General features: G+C 35.2%; 1 protein-coding gene across 1 annotated transcript in view; it reads left to right on the forward strand.

Moving 5' to 3' along the window:
• Positions 1-20,139, forward strand: part of HOMER1 (homer scaffold protein 1) — an 88,671-nt gene that overhangs the window by 26,452 nt on the left and 42,080 nt on the right. Inside the window, exons 3-5 of the mRNA XM_021531119.3 lie at positions 3,610-3,741; positions 8,172-8,264; positions 14,751-14,893. Of these exons, the coding sequence (XP_021386794.1) occupies positions 3,610-3,741; positions 8,172-8,264; positions 14,751-14,893 (368 nt within the window). The remainder of the gene's footprint in view (positions 1-3,609; positions 3,742-8,171; positions 8,265-14,750; positions 14,894-20,139) is intronic.

The raw sequence follows: 20,139 nt of genomic DNA on the forward strand, positions 1-20,139 counted from the left end.
CTTTCAGTTCTCATTAATTAACTACTCCTTTCAGAGCTCCTTGGAAAAATGTTTTAGTACTTCTTTCTCCTGGGTGATTGAACAAAGCTTCCATTGTTTCTCCAGTAACAGTACAGGCAGACATTAGAATTATTCTGAGTCCCACTGTCTTTTGCATTTTTTCTCTCACCATCTCTGAGAAAAGGAAGGAGACCATGTTTAATGTGGTTCTTGCTATACTTGTTAACTCACTGATAATTTTTTTCACAGATACAAGGTACGAAAACAAACTTAAATTTTATATTAATATAGAACAAGAGAAGATTTGGGAAAAGAGTGGTTTCCCAGTCTGCAGGTTCCATGAACCTTGCATATTTTATTACTCAGTCAAGGCTGCCATCGGTGTTACTGCAGATAATCTTGTTATTTTAATCACTGTCTCACTTTAAAGTGACAATTTTTTAAATGCTCAATGAATGTTTTAAGTGAGACCTGTACACACAAGTATTCAGTGATTTTCCTTTGAAGAAATTAGAAAGTTCTGTGTCTTAAATTATTATTGCCATTAATTTAAGCACAAGATATACCACTACTATATATCTTGCAGCTGTCGGGTTTGCAGCTCATAAAATGAACAGCTCAGACACATGCCCTGTTTTCTCATCTCTAAAGTAATATGAAAGGGAAACATGAAAGCTATTTTATAATTCCAAAAAAGCCTGAAGAAAACGAAATCAGTTTTCTTTAAAAGCTAAATGTCTTTCTGTCAGATTGACTCTGTTCTGTTTTTAAGATCTTCTTGTTCATTTATGGAAACAGCATTCTTAAAAGCTGATGAAATATTTGACACTTGTTATAGTGATAACTCTGCAGTGAAATCTGGATTAGAGGAGAGCAGTTAAAGCAGTACCCATTTGAATGGACAAGACAGGCTTAATTATAAATTTTGATTAAAAAATAAATGTTTTTTTTAAGCTGAATATATGAAGGCATGGTATCTAGTTATTTCCAGAGGTAGCTGACACTGCACAGTATTTGTAGGATGCTCTAGCATTACACTTTTAAAAGCATCGTTTTGGATGTGAGAGACCTAGCATACCAAGACTTTTTATTTAGAGAAAATGGAAATCCCTGATTTCCTTGTAAAATTGGTAAATTCAGTGAAAGTTTTTTGTTGTTGTTTTTGTTGTTGTTTTTTTTGTTTGTTTGTTTTTGTTTTTTTTTTTAATCGCTGTGATCTGAATGTAGTCTTCCCAGTCTTTGGACTAATGCTGTCTACTGAAGTGAAGCCTCTTTACTTTTCTTTCTTGGAAAATAAGGGGAAGAATCATAGCAACTCTTTCTCAACACAATTATTTTTGAAGCTTTCTTCCTGCCTTTAAAGCTCTCTTGGAAGAAAGTAATTTGACAGTCAACGTAACCCAGCCTAAATGCAGACTGGTGTCAAAAAAGCTATCCCATTCTGGACTCAACCCTATTCAGGTTCTCCATGGTGGAACCTGTCATGTGGTCAACAGAAGCATTTCTCTCAGGTTTTCACTGGGTTAAACTGCAGCCAGCTGTGTTGCTGTCACTGCCAGAAATGGCAGCTGTGAAGGCCTTAAACCTGTGTTTTGCTTGGAGATCATAGCTCTCTGGCATTGGAGACCTCTTCTGAATTGAGGAAGTTATGTCCATGACATAATACTCACTCTCTCAAATACATGATGCAAGTTGAAATTAATCAAGCAATGGATGGACCTGAGCTTAAGCAGACTAGACAACATATTTAGACCTTGAGTTGGGAGGAAGAATTGGTCTGCACAGTCCCCAGGATATTTAATTTCAAGCATATTACTGTTGACAGCTTCTACAGGAAGCGAGATTGAGCATTAATTGAGCTTGCACGTCTCTGTTCTGAGCTTCCACCCAGTTATTTCAAATGTGGGCTTCCAACCACTAACAGTGCAAGACAAGACGCATACAAGTAAAAAAGAGTTCCAGAGCACCTCTTTTCTGAGAAGTCCTATCTCACATTCTCTCTTCTGTCCTGTGTGCTACAGACAGCAGTTTTCTAGGTGGTCTGTTGGAGGTGATTGTGCAAATAGAAATCTGATGGCTTTAAGTGAGCTCTGAACCTTATGCCTAAACAAAGGAGAATAATGTTTTATGTACCAGTGACTTCACTAAGCAGCTTCTATATGAAAATCTGAGGGATGTCTTCAGACAATGCTGGAGATAGTTGTCCATTTTGTGGTCACACAGCAAATCCTAACTTTGATCTTATGAGGCTTCTTGGCTCAAATGTAAGCTTTCAGGCATTCCAGAATTTTCAAGGAGTTGTTCACAGTGGTAGGCAAAATATGTATTTAGGGACAAAGTTTATCAGAAAGAATTGGCTATGTTTAGATTTGCTCATCTTCATTAGTGTGAGAAGCTGCCAAAGTCACCAAGAAAGAGTTCTGTTAAATTTATCTATGCTGCAGTAGATTTGCTTACCTTTCTGTAGATTGCAATACGTTTTCTTTTGAACTTTCTTGCAATACTCCTCTCCACTACTTCATCTGAGAATTACTGTATGAACATGGGTGCTGTTTATGAGCTTGGCTAGCCACTCAGCCTTAAGTTTTTCAGGCTTGCCCTGTAGAATTCATAGAAAATTTTAATTTAGTGGTAGCTGTGCTCCAATAGTACCCAAATCTCTCGGCAAAAAAAAAAAAAAAAAAGGGTGCAAAGTAAACTCCTTTAAATAATTACTTATTTCAATATCCATCCAGAACCCATTTCACTAAAGTAGTATAGATTTGACTCTAGAGGATCTTGGTCTTAGGAGAGCAGTATTTGGTCTATGTGATGTTAAAGTTTCTCAGTAACCATCCTGAGAAAACAGTATTATGTTCTTCACATCTGTACAGTTTGCACTTCACATATGTTGTCTTTAATGTGATGGAAATACTGTTGAAATCCACAGTGAAACTTCAGTTGCTTTTAGTAGAACATGTCACCTAGTAATTTCATTTTGTGTTTGTATTTTCAGAACTTACATGCTGGAAGATGATATTTTTGCATGCTGTAGATGCAGGAACAAGAACTAGAGAATAAAAATTAAAACAAGAGTAGCTCCACTTCTATAGTTGGTGTATGACCCTGCCGTTGTTAGTCTTGCCTGTATGTGTGTAAAGGAAACAGATTGCCGTAAAACAGAGATTTAAAAAGAAAATATGCTCCTTTGCATAACTGAGTGTTTTTCAGTGATAATCTCATATGCAGCATGAGTGGGGGAAGAACAGCAGTGGAGTTGACAGGCAACTTGAGAGGCACTGCTTTAAGGGACAAAGAAATACAGGTGTGAGACAAAAGAGAACTTTGATAGTCCTCTTATGTATAAACTTTAAAGGACTGCTTGCAATTTTGAATTGATGCCTACTCCCCTCCCCAGCCTTTTCCTCCTTACAATGTATGCAAAAATATGCCTTTGCAATTCTAGCTGGTATTGAATTAGAAAACTGTTTCCTAGTTCCCAGCGTGTGTCTCATTCAGTGTATTCAGGTAATTGCCTACAATATCGGAATTTTCAATTATGATTTCTCTTTAGGAAAAAAAAACCAAAAAAACATGAAGCCCATTTTTTACAGTTACTACCTTTTCCAGGCAATAATTAACAGCACCATCACCCCCAACATGACATTTACTAAAACATCCCAGAAGTTTGGCCAGTGGGCAGACAGCAGGGCGAATACAGTCTATGGCTTGGGATTTTCATCGGAACATCACCTTTCAAAAGTAAGTATGACCAGTGGCAGCTCTTCAGCTAGTGAAGCTACTTAAGTGTATTTTATTCTTGCTCACTATATCTTGGCTCAGTACTCATTACTGTTGTTATTTTAAAATAATTTAAAAAAAATTGTTCTGTATCAATCTTTATAATATGAAAGCACAAGAGTAAGTGTGGTATCTGCAAATTTTCTTTAAATTGATTAAGAAAAGGAGGGAGATTAAAGCCTATTACTCTTTATGTTGCTAATGCTTTCTAATTATTGCTTTACTAGGTTTTTCCTTTTTAAAAATTGTTATTCCAATACAGTTTTTCCATGATAGAATTTAAAGAAGTAAACAATTTTGTGTTTCTTGTGTATTTAGATGTCCTAGAGAAAAACCGTTTGTAGTCTTCAGATGCATTTCTTTTAGGCTACATTCACTTTCACTTTTCTACTATGTAGTACATTAAATTACTGTTATTTCAAAGTTTGCAGCTGTAAAGTAAAGCTAGTGGGAAATATATTCAGTGTAAAAGAAAAATACATTTTCTGCTGAATGCAAAAGTTGAAATGTTTGCTGAAGCAGTATGTGTCGTACATGAGTTTCTTTTCTAGTCTACTTCTGCAACAAGGAGATAGACCTCATTCCAAGGAAACAAATCCCTGTTTCTCAAACTGATGGCATAGGTCCTCTGAGCATCCTTTTTACATTACTTGCTGTTTTTGCTACTGCCCTGGTAAATGAGTCTAAGAAACTGTACAAGTGTGGGTTTTCTTCAAATGAGGAATTTCAGTGCAGTTTAAGAGCTTATGTTTATATTAAGCAGAAAATTTTCATATCTGAAATAAAGAAAATGTTTGGACACCCAAGTGCAGTAAGAGAAATCCATGTTCAGGAAGGAATAATGGTGGCTAGCTGTTTGAAGGAAGAGTAATCATAGCAGCCATGTTGAGAAAGTACTTGTCACTATCCAAGGATTTGCACAGCCTGCCAGAAAACTATTAAAATGAGGCCCAGTATGGCTAGTTTGTTTTGGCAAGCATCAAACTTTTAAGATTTCTTCCTTTCATAACCACTTGGTTTTCCTTTCCACAAAACACAGCCACAGGACGTTCTGAATGATTCTGGTATTGCATGTGCATTTGCAGACATATCATTGCTTCAGTGAACTTGGAAACCTCATCAGTTAATTTGGTGTGTATGTCCTAGAAGCACTTTCTTAACTTCTCTTAATATTTCAATGGCTTTAGCACAAATGCCAATCTAATTTAATACTTTTGTAGACTAGCTTGTTTTTATTATTCACAGATGATTATTTGAAGGCAAAGCATCCTGCTATAGTCATGGACACTCTGTTGGCCTGACTTCAAGCTCTAGGTTATCCTTGCCAATGAAAATACATTGCGTTTTTTTAATCTTTGTCAACTCTTCTCTTGCCCTTCATCACCTTCTTAATTACAGTTCTTTCAATCCCATTCTTTTCACTGCCATCAAACAGATGTCTAGGACTTTTAAATATTCCTTTGACATAAAGGTCTATATTGCTGTTGAAAATTTAATCTGAAAGGCTATCGTTGACATTTTTTCTTACTTTCTTTTCTTCTGAGCAGTTACTCAGATTGCTGTTTTATGGACAATAAGCAAATTTATTAAGAAACATACAGAGTCACAGACCTTTTATGAAGATTATGGTGAATCTATGACCCCTTTTCAGCATACTGTTCCTGTTGTATTATATCTTAATTATTAAACTGATAGTCACATAAATTGCAATTGCCAATTGTTGCTACTAGAATTCCTAAAGATTTAACTTTTTGTATTATTTTAAAAATTATAAACATATTGATGGAGAAAGAAAACTTTTCTTTAGATTAGAAGCTGTTCAGCCACTGGAGCTGGTAGGTGTGTTTGGTTGGGAATCAGAAGAACTGAATTAGATCTGGCATGTAACTGTAGAGAAATCATGTTCTATATTCTCTTTCTTGTTTTGTCTCCCTAAGATTACTTACTCTTGCTTCTGTGCATCATAGCCAGGTTCACCAGAACATTTTGATACAGCTTGCATTTTAGGATTGTAAGTGTTTCAAGTTCCAGAGGGCAAAAGGCAGCTTGCAGCCACAAAAAAAGTTGGTCTAGTCTGTGACCAATTTCCACAATTTAATGATGCAAAGAATCCCAGAAGATAAAATAAACTGTTTATTCTCACATTATTGTCTGCATATCTTATAGTAAATGTCTGACTTCTTTACTGTTTGTTTTTTGTTCATGTGCCCCTGACCTTCTGAACTAATTACTAGAGTAGAGTGCAACAATGGCAACCTCTTTTCTGTACCATTATTGTAAATAGAAATTAGAGGAGTGAGATTGATGAAAAAGTATTGGCACTCTAATCAACTTTACATACAAATAGCATAGAGGAAAATTAATTAAATATTTATTTCTGTTCACTAGGCTATTTTCAATGTTAGACCACAAATTCATCTCAAGACTGCTCCATCAGATGTCAGTGATACTTGAAAGATACGTGTGTTGAAGAATATTCACAGGACTATGATTTGTTAGCAAAGTCTTGCTTCTGCAGTAGGAGAAATAGAATGTCCTCTCACTTTCAGGAAAAATTGAGACTACTTTCTCATTAAGAATATGTCTATGCTTTTGATAGTATCTTGATGTATAAGAAATATTCCTTTTAGGGTATGCTGTCTTACCCTCTTGAGTTAGCTGACCTGATTTATTCCATAAAACTTAAAGAATATTCTAAATGGAAAGTGCCACCATGGATACTGGCAACAGCCTTATGTAGTCTCTGTGCACAATTTTTCATCTTTTCCTTAAAAATGTGGTTTTCCAGAAAACTTCTCCTTTCATACCATGAGGCTCATCTTTGTTATTCAGGAATTTTATCAAGAGATAGCTATTATCCATCACCTGGCTGTCTCAAAGAATTCTAGAAGATTTTTGAAAATCTCAACCAAATTGGCCTTTTTGGCTCTTTCTTAGAATGCTGTCTATTAATCTGTGATGTTTTAAAAAAACACTTCTGTGGCTGTCATATTTACTGCTTTTTTCTTCAGCCATTTATTCCATACTTCAGAATCATATTTGCCATTTCATGATTCTCTGGTCTTAAGACTAATGTAAATAATAGGTTACCCATGAGATTTTGAGGTTTAGGCACAAGTCTTAAAAAAGTGTTATCTGGTTCTGGTGACCTGTTGCTAATTTCATCATCTGTTGTGAGACTTTTTTGATGCTGGATTAAACTTTCAGGAAAAATAAGCTTTCAAATAATGTAATAAATGAAATAACAGGGTACAAGCAGAGAGAAATTAAAGTCCTCAGATACTAGTAGTCTACCAGGAAAACTTTTAAAGACAGTAAGGTTTTTTAGGTCTTGCATAGTAAGTGAAGTTCTGATTGAAAATAATGGGTGAAGTTGTGCCACACAAAAGGTAGCCTCTGTATCTTGTATATATACATTGAGTTTAAAATTTCTTCATATGCTGCTGCCAGAGAGATTTAGAAGCTGCTGGAGAAGCTTCTGATATTTTTTCAGAATCATTTCACCCTTAAGCGGATCATATTAAGATAATGGTCTGTATAAGAGTAGTAGGACACAAAAACAAATTTGTGGCCACTCCAGCAATTAGTGTAGTGTCAAGATGAGAACTGTGAAGCCAATTTTTCTTCTAGCCAGAGAAACCAGGCCCTATCCTTAACAAATTAATTTAATCTTTCAGGTTTAAGAGGGCATATATTTCTAAATTGCCGCTTTAGCTATTTGCTGGAAGAGGTGCATGTAGCATAGAAATAAAGCGTAATATGGCAGTTCCATGTGCAATTTCATGGTTTAGTGTTAAGTATAGGCAGTTGCAGTTAAATTAATTTGTTCTTTAACTTGATTGATGTCAATGAGTGTTCTAGAGATGAACACAGTATTTCCACTGTTTCTTTTCTAATTAGCTATTGAAATTATAAATGCAGTTAACATTTGGGAAGAAGTCAGTTTGGTTTCAGTCATGAAAGAGCACAGTACATTGAAAGCTTTCCTAGCTTATGGTGACCACATTAGGCTTCAGAAGCAGATTATTTGTTGTTTGAGGAGGGTAAAACCTGCATCTAAAAGCAGCTATACAAGGCAGTTTGTCCCCATTATTAGCCGTCTATGACATGAGTTTCTTAAAACTACCAGCAACAGATCATGCTTCATTGCATTTTCATTTTCCTGACATATAAAGAGTGTGTATTAAGATATGTATTAAGTGTCTGAAAGGTATGTCACTGTGTAACTCATTTAAATGAATATCTAATAAGGAGAAAAAAAAATTAAATTACTGACAATTTGACATTGTGAAATGCAAAGTACAGCATTGTGTTCTGCATGTAATGTATTATTTCACACCTACTCTTTCTCTCTTTTCTTTTTTTTATTCTTTAAACATATGTACCTTCAGTTTGCTGAAAAATTTCAGGAGTTCAAAGAAGCTGCACGAATAGCAAAGGAAAAATCCCATGAAAAGATGGAGCTAACAAGTACACCCTCTCAAGTGAGTCTTTTTGCCTGATTCAAGCATCATACTTCTTGTCTCTGCTACTTACTGTTATTGTTCCTTACATACACATGTGTTAAAAATTAAGGGACAATTTCTCAGTTACTGTGAATCCTCTCATTGGTCAGCAAGAGTGTCAAGAAGTCTTAAAAATTTAACATATACTGTAAGCAAGTCAAAGGAAATTGCTCTAAAATAAAATTGTGTGGTTTTTAAATTATTTTTCCTTTATTTCAGCTTTCCCAAGAAAATGAATAAATATATTTATGTAAATGAACTATACTAAATAATTTTTGTACTATTTCCTATTGTACCCACAAAACTTCTGGTGGTGCACTGTAAATAACTTTTATAGAACAATCATTGCACCAAAAATAAAGGTGGAAACAGCAAACCATTTTTACTTATTTCCTACTGTGTAGTTTTCTCTTGTGAGATGCATTGAAGGAAGTTGATAGATTCACAGGCTGGTTCTGGGGTTTTATTACAGTTAGCAGTGATATATACAATAAGAGTTTATAAAAGATATCTCAAAACACTAACTGCGTTAATCTAGGCACAATGGGAGAATCAGTTACTATATTCACATTTACATTAGTTATGGCTAAAATTAATTATGAATATTTAGAATATGCTTTGGAAAAAGAAAGTCCTTGAGGCTTTTATGCCCCATCTCTCCTGTTCTCCCCCCCAACCCCCCCAAGATTTTTGAGTCAGTTAGCTATCTGCTTTGTTTTAAGCAGTAGTGAAGAAAGACAAATGCAATTCCTTCTCTTGGGGAATTCAGCAACAAAACTACAGCAGGGATTCCTGAGTTGAGTAGACTGAACCTTGTTTCTGGGGAGTCTTTTCATGGAATCAGTGTATCTTCAGTGTTTTTTACTGTAATAGGCTCCTTCTCTTCGGTGCAGTAAGGATGGCAGGCACTTTGCAGCATGCTGCACAAATAGTTTCATTGCTACCAGAAATCTACATCTGGTGTCCTACCAAGAGAAGTCAGTGGAAATCAGAACACACAACAATGAACAAGCCTCATGTTGTTTTTCCAGTAAGCATTTTGCCCAAATGCTAGGCTGGCTTTTGCTGTTAATGGGAAACTACTTACTCCACCGAAATTTAAAAAAAATAATGCAGGGATTTCTGTAAGTTTACTGTCTCTAATTTTTTGTTAAATTCTACAGAGACAATGGAAGTATGTATTTCAATATTATATACTTGTCAGTAATACACACCTGACTTTAGAAACAGTGAAGGGCTTCATCCAGGCCTCTAGTTACTTGATGTTATAGGCAAAAAAATTATTATGCTTCTCTTTGATACATTGATTAATATTTTGGACTCAGAAGTTAAATCTGACACTGTCACGTGGAGTGACTTATTACATGGTTTGGATGTAAATTTGAGCTATTCACTCAGAAACAAGATGCTTTTGTTTTGCAGCTCATCAGGGTTAAAGCTTTCTCTTAAACTGTGTGAGCTATTAATGTTGTTAATTTTCCTGTACAGAGTTCTTTTTCCAGTTGAAACCTAACATTTATGCTGTAGGCAGTTACAGAAATGTTACTCTGAGTGATTCTATAATGCCTATTGAGGGCTGCAATTTCATTATGGCACACTGAAGAATAATTTCCTATTCAGGCCTTACTTTTCTTCTATTGGCTTTTCACTATGTCGGTAAGCTAGTGTATTATTCTGAGTAATACAGTTAGTGCAAGTGCTGACACATAAGCATAGTATTTTTCACATACTAATTCCCTAGAGAGAAAGGAATAAAATCAAGAACTTCAGAGTTTAGAACAGATAGGAAGCAATGGCATCATGACAAACTCTAGCAGTTCTGTGGTACTAGGCTCATTTAGTCGGATTTATGACTGGGGGGAGGATGGGTGCTCGCTACTAGAGAGGGAAGTTGGGACCATAGAGACACTTGAAAGAGCACCTGCTCTCATTTTCATCATCTGCTAAAAGGTGGCTGCAAGGCAAACAATTCAACTGTTGTCTTTCTGAATAGTTTTATAGCTCTTCTTTCCCTTTTGCATGATGATCTGTTGCAGAGCGGGAGAGGGAAGGAGGAAGGAGTTATTTTTAATGGTTAGTAAATGCCTTGCAGGAACCTGGCTTTTTCAATAGAGTTTTGGTGGCACTGGCAGGAAGGACATTGAGAGGTTTATGAACTCTGTAATGACATCTCAGTTATCTAAAAGGATCAGTCCCTCTGCAGTCTTGGACATGCAGATATCTTTCTCTGTTAAATTAGTAATAAGTAGGAAAATATTCATATCAAAACTGGAAAATACAAATATAAAACTTAAATAGAATGTTTTATTTCTCTTGTTATAGCTTTAAAAACTATTCTTATTATTTACCAGTTAATTCAAGTACTAGATATGGTACATTTCCCACTGTCTCTACTACAGAATTCTAAAAGAGTAAAAGTATGCTCTTACAGATTGAATCTTTATGAAATATATCTACAACTAATGTAACAGAACACTGCACAAGATATTTGCTGTCCACTATTGTTTGATGCAAGCCTGAAAATATCTCTGCTACATGTGAGTTTCAATTCTGAATGCCATGCAATAACTTTGGAAATTGCAGAGAAATAGAAATCAAGAGATAACAGCAAAAAGATCTCAGAAAACTGGTCTATATTTGTAGTTCAAATATTTAGCAGACTCTAGCCATGTTAAAACTTCAGGGCAATTTTGCCTTAAGTCCACTGAAATTAGGTTGATTGTGTCAGGTGTTACGTGCTTTAGCAAAGTACTGCTCCTATAAAGTCCCTCAATAGTCAGGAAGTAGAAGTTCCATGTTTTTTTTGATATTTTGTTTCATTTGATGGAATATGTTCTTCGGTTTTTTTGGTTTTTTTTTCGTGTGTGGGAAACACATGGTAGAAAGAAAACCATACATAGCCTAATTTGCAGTTACTTTATAGCAGGAGTGCCTTGTCCCTAAGCAATGCTGCTGCTAATTTTAAACTCTTCATTCTCCCTGTTTCTTTAATACTCACTGTTCTCTGCCTGTCTACCAGCAGGCTTTACTTTAATTTTCCAGAATATCAGATAATAGATAAAATCACCATTTACCTTAACTATAAAGAGAACTTGTTCAGAGAAAGACAGTGGCCTAGACCACCAAATTAGAAGAGAGATGCTGCTTTTTTATATGTAAGTCCCCTTGAGTGCCCTGGGCTTTCTTGAGATGAAGAGTAACATACTGTTTCTGTGTCAGAGAACCTGTACTTTAAAGTCATCTTTATGAAGAAAGATTCATATAATAGTACACAATATATCTATATCTAGTATGTCTGGAGGCCTTGGTCTAAAAAGAACTTTTCTATTTTGGGACTTCTAAGACCACCTATGCACATAGCTGTACCATTTGGTGTCCATTTAACTGAGCCTTAGGTAATAAAAACTTGCAGTCCTCTTTCTGTGTTTACATAAAACTGAAATACTGGGTCCCCCTGCTTTGCCACTTCCTATTTCCCAGATCCGTCTTGTAATATAGGAAATAATTTTGCTTTTGTCATAAAACTCATGGATCTTGCAGTGGCAAGCCACCCATTTCTCAGTTACTAGCTTCCCCATGCAGTTACACTTAGATCTGGAGTTCACTGAGCTGCATGGAGCCATAGCCTGACAATTGTGTCCACCTACCTGCACCCCTTTCTTTCAATTTAAAGTAACCTTAATTAGGTTTAAGTGCAGAACCATATAGAGCAGTTTGTACAGTTTGCAGTTGCACCCCATCAGTCTTGAGAGGTTTCACCTCAATCAGTTGTCATCTGAACCTTAGTTCTTTTTTTCTAAGGATGACTGTGCTCTGATATATATATATATATATATATATATTTTTTTTTTTTTTTTTTTTTTTTTTTTTTTTGACCCTGGTCATTTCAGATTAAGACCTTTCTTGGTTTCTGAAATTGTGGGGTGGATAAATTATTTAAAATAATCTTGTCTGTGATTCTGAGCCTTTTCTATGCAAACTGTTGGAATGACTACTGCCTGAAAAATTTTACAATCATGATTTTTAGTGAGTGAAATGGTTGGTTTTGGCAAAATTATCCTGGATTATAATTTTTTGCCTTGTTCTTTGTAGAAGTACAGAGTTCGCTTAGAGCTTGTGAAAAAGGTCACTTTCTGGGATGCTATATGAATTTTTGCAACAAATGTTTCATGTATGTTAATGTGGCAGTAGCCAGCAGACTTACTTCACTGCCAGGCACTGCAGGGGAGCACTATGAAGAATAGCTCTGCCAGGGAGGTGTATGGAATCCTTACTGAGACAACAGTATAATACTAAATATCTAAACATGCTGGATTTCTTCTTGTTTGTTCATTAATTTAGAACCACTAACTTCTCCTATTTTTTCTGTTCCTTATTGTTATCTAAAAGGTTCTTGTTTTTACTAAAAGGTGGTTTGATATGTGCTGTAATGTCTACTTATTTTACTTTAAGGACTCTTCTGTAAGTGCATATGGGGTTATACTGAAATATAAGATGTGTTTTGATGAATATCCACCCCATTATTATGTTTAGTTTAAATAGTAAATATCACAATGTCATGCCCAATTTTGTAAAATCTGGAGTGGATATGTGAAGTTATAATGGTATGCAATAAAGACTTAATTACAGATGCAGAACTCACAAAATGTTTCTAAAATACTTATACTTCTCTAATTTATATAAAATGGGAACATATTAATTGTAAGCATTTGTGAAAAATCTTTTCACTGTAAGTGGCTTTTTCTATTATATTTGGTGTTTTGTTCATAGTCAGGTCCATTAAAATTGTCTGCAAATAAATTACTTATCAGGCAGGGGTAGTTGTGAATGTGTGAAAGCACTGATTAACTTGTACTTTTTGTGGAGGAGAAACACATTAAAAACTGATGTTTCTTTTGTTCATGAATTTGCAGGCCATGATCCTTTACCTGTTACATAGACTGGGATGTGTTTCTGCCTTAATTTTTGTTACTTGAATTTCATTCATATTAGAAGTCTATGGAAGTACTTTAATGAAAAAATAGGCGTAGATGGAACTTGTAATGCTTTTCCTTCTATCGAAATAATTTTTTTCACTCACATTTAAAACATTTTAATAAGTAGACTCTGATTTTATGTATCTAGTGGTAGTGTTGCAGCAATTTTTGCCTTAAAGATACAAACTATACAAATTTTCTAGACTATGGTATGTAATGTTTTATTATACATAATGTAGTTTGAAAATAAGAAAAAATAGAAGAAAAAATTTTAGATCTAGAAAGGTTCACTTATTGTCAATGGAAACTGTCTATCCTATTGGATGATAATAGTAATAACAATAATAATGGTAGTAGTAGTATGTGGATATTCTCAGTTCAATCAGAGAGAAGAAGAGAAAGATTTCTGCCAGGCTAAGCCTGGGAAAAAGTCCGAGAGGAATGTAAACAATCTATTATCTTGTTTTGCGTTCATATTTTTTATAACTATGTTCTACCACATTGACCTAAGTCCAGTGTACCAATCAGGTGAAATGTTTTTACTTTAAGATCCATGGAATTAATGTTCATGATGTTCTCTATAAAAGAGAGAGGGGCTTTTGAATAAACATTCATTTGCCTTCTGAAATTGTATGAAATCGCCCATCCCTGGCTCAACAGTGTCAGTAGTAGAAGACAAGACCATGCCATCTGTATAGAATAATTTATTTGCCTCTTTATATTATCAACTCTCTTCTTTTTCATATGTAAATGTACACACAAACGTACACACAAATGTACATGCTGGTGTGATGAAAGGTAATGAAAACCACAGCAGTGCCTTCTGCTGGGAGGCAGCCATGAAGTTCTTGAGGTGTCTAATTGCACAGCCATAGCTATGTGTACACCTGGCTGTAGTTGGAGTATTCTCCTTCCCAGATAATACTATGACCAGCAAGAGCTAGGCCAGGCTAACATGCCTATGAAAATTTTTGCCTGTACTTTGCTGAACAAATGTTCTTTACAGATGGCTCATAGGTGGAACTAGGAACACACCACAAAAGGCCCTCCCACTGTTCACTTTGGTTAATAAATAGCACTAAAACTAGATTTTGAAACAAATACCAGAATTGTTTGTTTCACTGCATTAGAATGTAAAGTATAAGACAAAAATTCCAGGTGTCAAGGGTCACCCACTCTGTATCAGAATGAGGGTGGAATGTAATTCAATGTAAGAGAGAGGTCTGTAATAAGTAGAAGGCTGGATCTTGCAAAGAATTCATAGGCCACTTGTATTTTGTGTAAGGTAATGTGAATATTTTGGTAATATACTTCTATATTAAATACACGTGATGAAATCTGACCATGAGGGATTCTGGAAATCTGAACACCCTATTAATACAAACTAAAATTTGTATATTGTTTAAGAATGAATGTTAGTGCTTTTATGTACATAACCTGTCTGGGCAGGTCAGTTTGTAACTTCAATATGTTGTTTGTTTCATTTAAGGAATCAGCTGGAGGGGATATTCAGTCTCCTTTAACTCCGGAGAGCATTAACGGGACAGATGATGAGCGAGCGATGCCAGAAGTGACGCAGAACTCAGAACCAAGGGCTGAACCAACACAGAACGCATTGCCATTTACCCATAGGTACAGATTCCATTCCCACATCCTGATTAAGTGATACCTATCTCCTTCCTTGTTAAAGGGACCTTCTCCCATGTTGTTTGGGGAAACAAAGCAAACCCACCTCTCACCCCAAAAATGGACTCACTTTTGGATTTGTAATATTTTTTCTAATTAAAAAAAAATACGAGAAAATCTCTTGGAATAAGATTTGGGAGGACATTATAGTTTAATCAGCCATTAACACCGGTTAGTGTAGGTGTCCCTTTAACAGGAGTCAATGTGTCAATTCTGAGCTCAATTCTGAGCTCAATTACCTGCTTCATATACTCTAATTAAATTATTTTTGTAGACATTCTTTAAATGGCTGATGGAACTTGATGTCAGTCTTTCATTGGCAAGTTCTTGGAAGAAAAGGGACTCTTACAGCATTTTTTGATTATGAAGTTTAAAGCAGGCTTTAATTGCACAGTTCTCTGACAGTTGTAAAACTTGTCACTTTTTTTCAAAATACAAGAGAAGTGCGGCTCTGCTTCAGACTGAATTCTTGGTTTTTTCATTAGGAATGCTGTGCTCTGTTCTTTGAGAAAGGTAGGACTTCTTAGTTATACAAGTGACGAGTTACAATGGATATATCTTGCCTATTAGAAGTAATTGTAAGGAAGTCACTCTCAACAAAACGTGTAATTTATTGGGACCATGGAGAGTAAGGGAAACATTTAAAGAAGTTAGAACACATCTAGAAATACTAGATTTATTTTTTAAGCATTGTGTGATTCAGCCTAAGTAGAGTTTAAGAGCTCTTAATCAAAGTTTGGGGGATATTAACACTTCAGATGTGTAACGCAATTCAAAGTGAGCACAAGTGAAACCAAAATTGTGCAGAACATCTCCATTTTTGTAAGAGAATAATACTGTTAAGCATCTGGAAAAAAATTATATGCATTTTTCAAATGAGAAAAACCCTCTTACACTATTTTTTTTTAACAGAGTGATTCTGTTTATTTTTATACTGTCACCAATGCATGTATTATATGTTTCAGAAGAAATGGTGTATTGTGAGAATGTTATGTGCATGGTGAAGGAGTATTACAAACGTTGCAGATCTGTCAGTGCTCTGTAACAAGTTTTTTTAAACTGTTTGAGTATCAAAATTTTCTATCAATATTTCTGTGAAAAGGAGTTGTGATAAAGCCCTCCCATGATTAGTATGATTTGTTCTTTTAAAAAATGATAGTCTGAAGATGTCTCCTCTGGTTCTGCATATGTAAATATGTTTTCTGGTATGCCAGTGTAGTAGATAAGTTTGCTCTCCATTAAGCATTACTGAAGACACTTTTGAAACCCTGTTGTCATTTTTAATGATTAGAGTAGAGTTTACAAAACTTTTAAATGCATTGCATTTTTCTATCTACTTAATGTATGTAGTGTGAGTGCCTAGTTTTAGGTTTTTGTCCTGTTAGATATCAGTACCTAGAATTAATCTTCCAACAATAATTATGCATTTTGAGATTTACTTCTTGTTAATTCTCAAAAGACCAGTGTGTTGTCTGCTAATGGTAGCTTAAAGTTTGTTAGTGAATTATTACTGAACAAAACTCAAGTTTATATACCTCTTTGAAATAAATTAATTTTTTTGAATAGGTAAGGATTTTATTATAAATAAATAAGTTTTATTTATTTATTTATTATAAACAAATAAATATGCATGAAACACATGCACAAAGGAGATGGAAAGTGAAGCTTCCAGGACTGTGTTAATTCTGGTTAAATGGGCATGTTTTTGTAGACGGTTTTCATAATAAAAAATTGGCAACTAGGTAGACACACCTAACTGCTTGCGCTGTCTAAAAGGGTGCTCTCTTCAGGCAGTCTGCTTGCCCTGACATACAAGGAAAAAAAAATTAAAACCTTATGTCCCAATTATTGGAGACTCCCTGGGCTTCTCATGTGTCAGGAGTTCAGGACTTTCCCTTGTTTCCTGCCTTTCTGATGATGTGTTGTGTATGTGGCACTCCATGTGTGATGGAGAGGAGTTGCTGAACTGAGCCCTTTCCTTGTGCACCCTGGTAACTTCTGCTGATTTTGGGCCTTTTCCTTCTGCATTTTAAATTTTGCAAAGGTAAAGTTTAGTCAGCACTTTAGGGTGAGGAAGGTAATACTGCAAGGGCATTTAAGTGTTGTCTTGTTTGTGGCATTTCTTTTCACTGATTTGCCTTTGGTCCAGAAACTCCTGATCAAGCTCTAGGTGCTTTTCGGAAGAAAAGGCATTGTGGGTTTCCCTGCAGTGAGTTTAGCTGTAGGGCAGGTGAGAGTCACCCAGGCTGGTTTACACTGCACTGAAATAACACTACCATAGCAAGTTTGTTTATTCAATAAATGAGAAAGCTCCATTATGCTCTGACATTAACACTAGATACTTACTGTGTGAAGAATGAAAAGGTGTGGTCCTCAGTGTGTGTTGGAGCACACAGAAGCAGGTGTGGGACAGAATAGAAGGAGCCTGTGCAGTCATGGGGCAAGTGTTGTAGGTTTGTGGGCAGCTAAGATGAGGTGAGCAGCTCTGTGTGGCAGTGGTGGCTGGCTGGGTGGGAGCTTTGGCAACCAAGAAGTTTGTCAAGCACAGCAAAACCAGGTGTCTCTGTAGCAGAGGAGAGAGAGGTGTAAAGGTTTGAAGGGGGCTACTGTCAAAACAGTGATTTAAGTAAGGGGTTTCATGTCCTTATATGAATTGGAAGTCTGACAGGAGTGGAAAAGGTCAGCAATTACAGGTGTGAAGGTAGTGCTTTAGTTTATATCCTGCAGCTTGTCATTTTCAATCTGCACACCTAAAAAAAGTTCAGTTGGATTTTGTTATAACATGTGTTTTCTGGCAAGATATGTTTTCTTCTCCCCTTTAGGTCTTAGTGTAAGTAGCTGAAATATTTTATTTCAGCTGCATAAGTGTAGACTACTTTGGTATTTATAGTTATTTTGACCCCAAAAATCATCAGTACTCGAGTCACCAGAGTTTTATGAGAGCTCAAATGTCTTATTATTTCAGCAAATAGTTGTAAGAATTGAAATTAATATTCTCTGGAATATGTCTAAAATTCCATTAATACCCCTTGAGCATTACAGTGTTGAAGTCTAGTTGCTTCAATTTAATTCTCATCAGGAAAGTCCTAATGCTCGTCACAAGCAGTGTAATTCAGATCAACTGCTTGAGAGATAAGTGTACTAAACAGTTACAAGTCTTGCACCAAAGATAAACTCTTGTAATTAAATATCTTGCCTTCTTTTAAGCTATGTATGATGGTTAATGTTGAACAATTAAGTAATATTACTGTGAACTCCCACATCTATAATATTTTATACACTGAGCACTACTGTCATGGATAAAATGTTTCCAGAACAAATGAAGTAAAATGTAATCTAAGGAATGACATTAGAATTCTTTAAAGTCTTGCCCATGACATTGATCAGTCCTTTTCTGAACAATAGCTAGTCCAAGAAGACTTTTTTCTAGCAGAATCTAGGTAATCAAATCTAACATTTAAATGAAGGCTAAAAAGCATACATATTTTTGTTTTATATACATATTTCTCTTCTTAAGTAAAATTTAGTTTCCTCAGATATATTTCCTGTCTAAAAAGATTTTCCACATTCTTCAAGTTGTGATTTTTTTGTCTTTTTATCCAAGTGAAAACTGTTGATTATAAAGTGAGGTTTGGAGAGAAAAAAGTTACTAAAATTTTTTGACTACTCCAGATGTAAGTGATTTAAAGTTTTCACATGACCAGAAATTGTCTACTATGCACCATGGGGATTAAAACTTTTATTAAACCTATTCAGTTTTAATATTTTAATTCTCATTTAAGGCTGAATAGTGTATTTGTGAACTTTGCAAGTGCTGCTTTTTGATAACTGTTGAACTTGCTCTTTCACTCTTGAAGAGAATAAATTTGCTTATAACAAGCTTTATTCTGTTTTTAATACCTTATGAAGCTGATAAAACACATTTTCAGAAAGGAAATATAAGAGGACTCTTCTGGGACAAAGTTTGAAAGTCTTCAATTTCCTGTCAACCATGACTTGTACCTGTTACCTCATTTTATTTTGTAATGCATAAACTTGGAATTTCAATTACATAATGTTTTGATCAGGTAATATATAATGTGTGTGTTTGTTGCTTGTTAGTTAAAACTCATATTTTTGTATTCAAGTTTTTAATAGGGAATTATGACTCATTGCCTTAGTGAAAATGGACTTAATTCGAATGATGCTTATGTCTTATATATGTTATTGTCTAGATAGGTTACCATTTAATAATGCTGCATGTAAATCCAATGCTGTACAACAAAGAAAAACCAAAAAGTCTTGCTGCTAGGTCATGCTCTTTCTCTGAGTTTTCATTAAAAGTTATATATAGAAATCTCTTCAGTAGATTTTTTCACTGTGTGTATTGAAACTACTCACTTTAACAAGTGTAAATATTGTAGTTGTGTTATAGTACAGGTACTTTGTGAATCAAGCAGAACTGTTAACTTGGCTTAAAGGAAAATATTTGAGTTAATAATTATTGGGGTATTTTAAAATTTGAATTTAAACTCAAATCCTAGTATTTAGATATTTATTATAGAGTTATGCTTCCTTATCAGGTAGTCCTGGGGTGCTTATTGCTTTTTTAAAAATACTTGGGTTTGAATGTTATTTAACCTGATCAGAAGATTATTTATTGTTGTGAGGATGCTCACAAGCTCTCTAATCAAAGTTCCTGGTCAAAGAGCAACTATGAGATGAGATCAAACTGCTCTAAACTTTATCCACTTGGGTTTTGAAAGCTTTCTGGAATGGCAAATGGTAAAATCAGGCATTTTTGAAAGGTTTCTGTATAACATAAAAAGCAGCAACTTTTTCATACTGCATAGTACTGTAGTGAACTGTGACATTTTAGGGCACGCTAGAGGAATTCTGCAAAATTCAATTGTTGTGTTGAACAAGATTATTATTTCTTGTGTCACATTCAGAGAAGAAACTCAGAGACTATATGTTCCAGCTGTCAGTGTAAGCAAAGAACTGGTTAGTATAGAAACTTAGACCTAGATATGACTTGCCTTCAACCAGCATTTTCTGATGTTCTGAAGCCAGCTGTACTGTTCTTCCAGCTTCTTGTGCTTCACTGGCATGAGCCTGGTGCTCTCCTCCTTTCCTGACCCAATTCCTGCTGCTTCCCAAACTTGTGCACTTCTGCCTAAGCTGCTGGAATCTAGCTCATGTAGGGTCTCCTT

This window comes from Lonchura striata, chromosome Z (assembly GCF_046129695.1).
Source record: "Lonchura striata isolate bLonStr1 chromosome Z, bLonStr1.mat, whole genome shotgun sequence".
In the NCBI taxonomy this organism is placed as follows: domain Eukaryota; kingdom Metazoa; phylum Chordata; class Aves; order Passeriformes; family Estrildidae; genus Lonchura; species Lonchura striata.